The sequence below is a fragment of the Populus euphratica genome, unplaced genomic scaffold (assembly GCF_000495115.2).
Source record: "Populus euphratica unplaced genomic scaffold, PopEup_1.0 scaffold461.1, whole genome shotgun sequence".
In the NCBI taxonomy this organism is placed as follows: Eukaryota; Viridiplantae; Streptophyta; class Magnoliopsida; order Malpighiales; family Salicaceae; genus Populus; species Populus euphratica.
Genome location: NW_011500168.1, coordinates 12,964 through 18,828, shown reverse-complemented (window position 1 = coordinate 18,828; position 5,865 = coordinate 12,964). Strand labels below are relative to the sequence as shown.

Sequence of the window (5,865 nt, the reverse complement as noted above, 5' to 3'; positions counted from 1 at the left end):
GGCAAGACAACTATCGCGGGAGCTTTCTACGATAGCTTCTCCAGTCAATATGAAGGCCACCACTTTCTTCCCAGCATAAGGCAGGAATCAGAAAAGGGTCGATTAAATGATCTACGAGATGAACTTCTTTCAAAATTACTGGAGGAAGAAAATCTTCGCGTTGGCACACCACATATACCATCTTTCATCAGGGATAGACTCTGCCAAAAGAAAGTTCTCCTTGTTTTGGATGATGTGAATGATGTACGACAATTCCAGCATTTAATTGAAGTACCTTTTATTGGTGCAGGGAGGGTTGTTGTTGTAACATCAAGAGACGGGCAAGTACTTACGAATGTAGTTGATGAAATCTCCACACCTTCTAATCACTAAACCTTTTTTACTTTTTAATTTCCAGGGCAATGTCTACATAAATCATCACTCTAAAGGTAAGTTATTTTAGGGCAATAATGGAGTTAAGACAATCATCACTCTAAAGGTAATTTATTTTAGGGTAAAGGAGAATGGGAGAACTTCATCAAATTTCATTTTTCTCCCTCGCAAAACCATAAGTCTGTTGCTTCTAGCTTACTGGGTTTTGTTTATCACAAGGATTTTTTTTCCTGTTTAGTCCAAAAGACAATGCAAGTTCAAATGGGTTGTAGGCTTTTGTTTTCTCATAAAACAAAATAGCATTTGCATTTCAGTTTTTAATTTGATTTCAAATAATTCCCATCCAACTTACTCCTGTAATTTACTTACAGAACTCCATTGGATCAACCTAAAAAGCAGCTTTGTTTTGGACCTTTATATCAAACTACAAAGCATTATTGCGTTATATGCAAGAAAGCCAACAATAGTTTTCAATAAGATAGTACAAGAAAGTCAATTATAATTTTCTCCCTTTCTTTTTAATTATATTAAATAGAACAACAAACCTTGATTAAATTTGTTCCAATTTCGAAATAGTCCTCGAGATTTAATTAAAAAAACAAAGAAAGGGAGAGTTATTTAACGCGTAGGTTTTTACGATTACAATTTAAAGAATAAATAAATTTAAAAAAAAATACTTTTAGATGCAGTTTTAAAAATATAGATTTAAAAAATATATATTTGATTAAAACTAATATAAAATAGATTTTTACATATAAAATAAATGACAAACAAGTATCTCTGAATAAAAAATAAATTATTTTAGAAAATCAATATTTGAAATATAATTATATTTAGGAACAATTTTTATTAACTAAACAAGTTTTTCTTTATAATTGGATAAAAAACAGCCTATCACAATGGCAGATTAATAAGACATAGTTATTTAGTAATCAAGATTAACAAAGCCCTCAAAGAATCTTCTCTTCACATCCAGCCAAACTTCTTTTTTTTTTTTATTTAACCCCTTTTAACGTGTTCACTTTTAGCCGATGCAAAGCAGAGTTGACTTTGCTAATTTGGCCTCACCAAGAAAATTAACATGGATATAATCAGATTCTGCAAATCTGTTTACATAAAGGGTTCCATCCCACAAGTAGACAGCGGAAGCCAAAAAAGAAGATAAAAATCTTCGCCTTTCATTGCTTTCATACTGTGTAATTATAGATGTTTGGTTAATTTATGTATATTTCAATTAATTTTTTAAGATCTTAAAATTAATGATCCTATAATATTTTAGTAATTTTAAAGTTTATATAATTCAAATTATTAATTTTTAAAAAATAAATTCAGGATGTGAGTGGTTGAACTACACCCCCTTAGAATTTACGTACTAGCGTACTTAATCTTGTATAACGTGGCAATACTGAAAATCATGAAATCCAGAAGGTTGTGAATAGGACTATACTGGCGATGCAATATCCTCAATTCTGGTGATGCAATATCCTCAATTCAGAGTAGTGTGAGATTATTCTTAATAGAAGGCCGTAATATATCATGCAGTGCAACCTATACGGGAAGATATTACAATAACAAATCAGTGAACACGAGTGATATAGCACATAGCTATTAGAGAAACTTCTCCTATAAACATTCCTTATAGTATTATTGCATGCCCGCTATGTTCATAAGTTCATGGACACGAGAGCATTACAGAACTATACCATTTTGAGAAAATGTTTTTTTTTAGGAAAACACTATCCTTATAGCACTCCATTACATTATCTATACGAAAAAAATTAATAGATTAGGAAAATTGAGTTTGAACTAGGTTAAAAATTTAAGAGAACTCGGATAATATTTTGTAAGATGTATAATATGAGTATCATCATACAAATAATAAAACTCTTTAGATCCTCTGTTGTGGAAATTGGAGAAGGTTACAAAATTTCATAGTAAATTAAAATAAATGGTAGTGGTAATACTATAAATATATATAGGCCCCCCAATTGGGTTACGTCTTTGCCCAATCGAGCTCTCCTTCCTTTCTCTCTATTCCCTTAGCCAGGTTCGGTTAAACTCTACGAAGCTCGGTTAGGCTAAGATCCCTTGGGTTAGGTAATGACTGGGATTGAACATTCGAATGTGACAATTATTAAATTTGTAAAAGACAAAGTCATTGCCTATGGGTTGAATCAAAAGGCAAAAAAATACAGTGATGGTTTTCTTGTGGTGCAAGTCAAAGAGTGTGCATATCACAACCCCAGATTAATGAGAGCTAGTTATTTATTAATCAAGATTAACAAAGCCCCCGAAGAAACTTTCCTTGCCTAGCCAGACAAACTTCTTTTTTTTCTTAAAAAAAAGTATTATATTAAACCCCTTTTAACGTGTTGACTTTTAGCTGATGCAAGGCAGAGTTGACTTTGCAAATTTTAAAAAAAGATAGGGTCCTTCCAATTATATCAAGGCTGAAGAAATTGGAGTTCTCAACCAACCTCCATTGATTTTAAAAAAATATATATAAAATACATACGCATCCAAGTATTTAAGAGAGGTTAATCGCTGTCCATTAACTCAAGAAAGGCAATATTGTAATTATTGCTTATTTAAATTTAACAGATTCAGACCGTTGCCATTGACAAGTCCATTGGCCAATGTATTTGGTATTGATCCCAAAGTCTTTTCACATTCACCTGTTTCTTGATTAATATATGATATTACATTTAGATTATAACGATGAGATCAGATTTTCTGTAAGTATTTACTTGAAGGAGAAGGAGAAGGCAATAGACAAGAAAAATCGTCTCTTATCATCAACACTCTGCAGCTTCTTCTTCGTCTTGCTGATGCAAAACACAAGTCAACTGTTCTTATGATCTGTTGGTAAGTCTTTCTGGTTCATGCTGTCTTCTATATTTAAGATTATATATAGGATACGCGCAATAATTTTACCAGCCATCTCTATGATGCTTTGTGTCGTAAGAAAATCAAGACCTTCATTGATGATGGGCTTGAAAGAGGAGAAGAAATTACCCCTGCCCTTCTGAAAACGATTGAAGAATCAAGAATTTCTGTGGTAATTTTCTCCAAGAACTATGCATCTTCTCCGTGGTGTGTGGATGAACTGGTGAAAATACTTGAATGCAAAGAGACTTATGGGCAGATTGTTTTACCGGTCTTCTATCATGTGGACCCATCTGAAGTTGATGAACAGACTGGGAGTTTTGAAAATGCATTTGCCGAGCTTGAAAAAAATTTCAAGGGGAAGATGGACAGGGTGCCACGGTGGAGGGCTGGCTTGACATATGCAGCCAGTATATCTGGATGGGATTCACAGGTTACTAGGGAACTATAGATTCTCATCTTCAACTTTTTTTTTCCTGAAATTATAGAAATTAAAATTTCTTGTGCATATTATAGTTTTTTTTTTCTCCGGTAAATCATTTGTGCTTCTTAGTTCATAGTACTTGTTGCTTGAAAAGGCACAAGTCTGTTCTGTTTTTTTGTGGAAAACTAACTTCCATCAACAGCCAATGGACTTCCACCTTAATGGAAACCTCACCTTTGACAACATTTTCTTATAATAAAAAAAAAAATCACTCCCTTACATTACTTACATTCACCTTAATGGAAACCTCACCTTCGACACAATTTGAGCTAAAGATGCTGTGTAAGATACATTACTTACATTCACCCATTTCATTTTTTGCAGTCCGGAGTCCAAATTAGTGAGAGAAGTTGTGCAAACTATCTGGAAAAGGTTAAATGATGCATCCCCAAGCAAATTAAGAGGTCTGGTTGGAGTAGATTCACGTATTGAGCAAATCAACAAATTACTATCTATTGTGCCATCTGATGTCCGCTCAATAGGAATTTGGGGCATGGGTGGTATTGGCAAGACAACTATCGCGGGAGCTTTCTACGATAACTTCTCAAGTCAATATGAAGGCCACCACTTTCTTCCGAACATAAGGCAGGAATCAGAGAAGGGTCGATTAAATGATCTACGAGATGAACTTCTTTCTAAACTACTGGAGGAAGAAAATCTTCGCGTTGGCACACCACATATACCTACTTTCACCTGGGATAGACTCTGCCACAAGAAAGTTCTCCTTGTTTTGGATGATGTGAATGATGTACGACAATTCCAGCATTTAATTGAAGAGCGCTCGTTTGGTGAAGGAAGCGTTGTTGTTATCACATCAAGAGACAAGCAAGTACTTAAGAATGTAGTTGATGAAATATACGAGGTTGAGGAATTAAACGCCCACGAAGCTCTTCAACTCTTTAGCTTGAATGCTTTTAAGGGAAACCACCCCCCAAAAGCTTATATGGAGTTGTCAATCAAGGCAATAAATTATGCCAAAGGGAACCCGTTAGCTCTTCAAGTTTTGGGTTCCTTCTTATTTGGCAGAGAAAGATATTTCTGGGAATCTCAATTAAATGAGATTGAAAGCTTTCCTGAGCTGAATATTTATGACTTGCTGAGAATAGGCTTTGATGCACTACGTGATCATAACACGAAGAGTATATTTCTCGACATTGCATGTTTTTTTAAAGGGCATCGAGTTGATTTCGTAAGGCGGATTTTAGATGGCTGCGGTTTCAAAACAGATATTGGATTCAGTCTTCTCATTGACAGGTGTCTCATTAAAATTTCAGATGACAAGGTTGAAATGCATGATCTTTTGCAAGAAATGGCCCATGAAGTTGTTCGTAAAGAATCTCTTGACGAGCTGGGAAGACAGAGCAGATTGTGGAATCCAAAAGATGCATATCAAGTGTTGACCAATAATCTGGTGAGATTCATATACCCCAAAGTTTTCTCTTTCCTATGCAATGCAATATGGTTGTACTAGTAAGTTTAAAATCTTACTTAAAACTTTGTTTCTCCTTCACTGGTTTTCAGGGAACTGGAAAAGTTGAAGGGATATTCTTGGATGTTTCAAAAATAAGAGAAATTGAGTTGAGTTCTACAGCCTTGGAAAGGATGTATAAACTTAGACTGCTAAAAATTTATAATTCTGAAGCTGGAGTTAAATGCAGAGTGCACCTTCCTCATGGCCTCGAGTATCTTTCTGAAGAGTTGAGGTATCTCCATTGGGATGGATACCCTTTGACATCTTTGCCTAGCATGTTTTGTCCACAGAACCTTGTTGAACTTAGCCTGTCATCTAGCAAGGTTAAGCAACTGTGGAGAGGACAACAGGTATTCTAAAATAACTCTGCATGCATAGTTCTTTCTTTGAAATTTAGAGTGGTATGCACATGCAATTTCTTTTTGTTGATTCCATTTGGCTTCAGGATCTCGTCAATTTAAAAGATGTCAACCTCAGCAATTGTGAACACATAACTTCCCTGCCAGACCTTTCAACGGCCAGAAACCTTGAGAGATTGAATCTTCAATTCTGTAAAAGTTTGGTTGAGTTTCCTTCATCTGTTCAGCATCTGGACAAGCTTGTTGATTTAGATTTGAGAGGCTGCAAAAGACTAATCAATCTTCCCAGTAGA

General features: G+C 34.8%; 1 protein-coding gene across 1 annotated transcript in view; it reads left to right on the top strand.

Annotated features, from left to right (window-relative positions):
• LOC105111299 (TMV resistance protein N-like) overlaps nt 1-5,865 on the top strand; it is an 11,085-nt gene that overhangs the window by 2,999 nt on the left and 2,221 nt on the right. Inside the window, exons 4-8 of the mRNA XM_011006607.1 lie at nt 3,082-3,137; nt 3,287-3,708; nt 4,067-5,153; nt 5,264-5,563; nt 5,659-5,860. Of these exons, the coding sequence (XP_011004909.1) occupies nt 3,082-3,137; nt 3,287-3,708; nt 4,067-5,153; nt 5,264-5,563; nt 5,659-5,860 (2,067 nt within the window). The remainder of the gene's footprint in view (nt 1-3,081; nt 3,138-3,286; nt 3,709-4,066; nt 5,154-5,263; nt 5,564-5,658; nt 5,861-5,865) is intronic.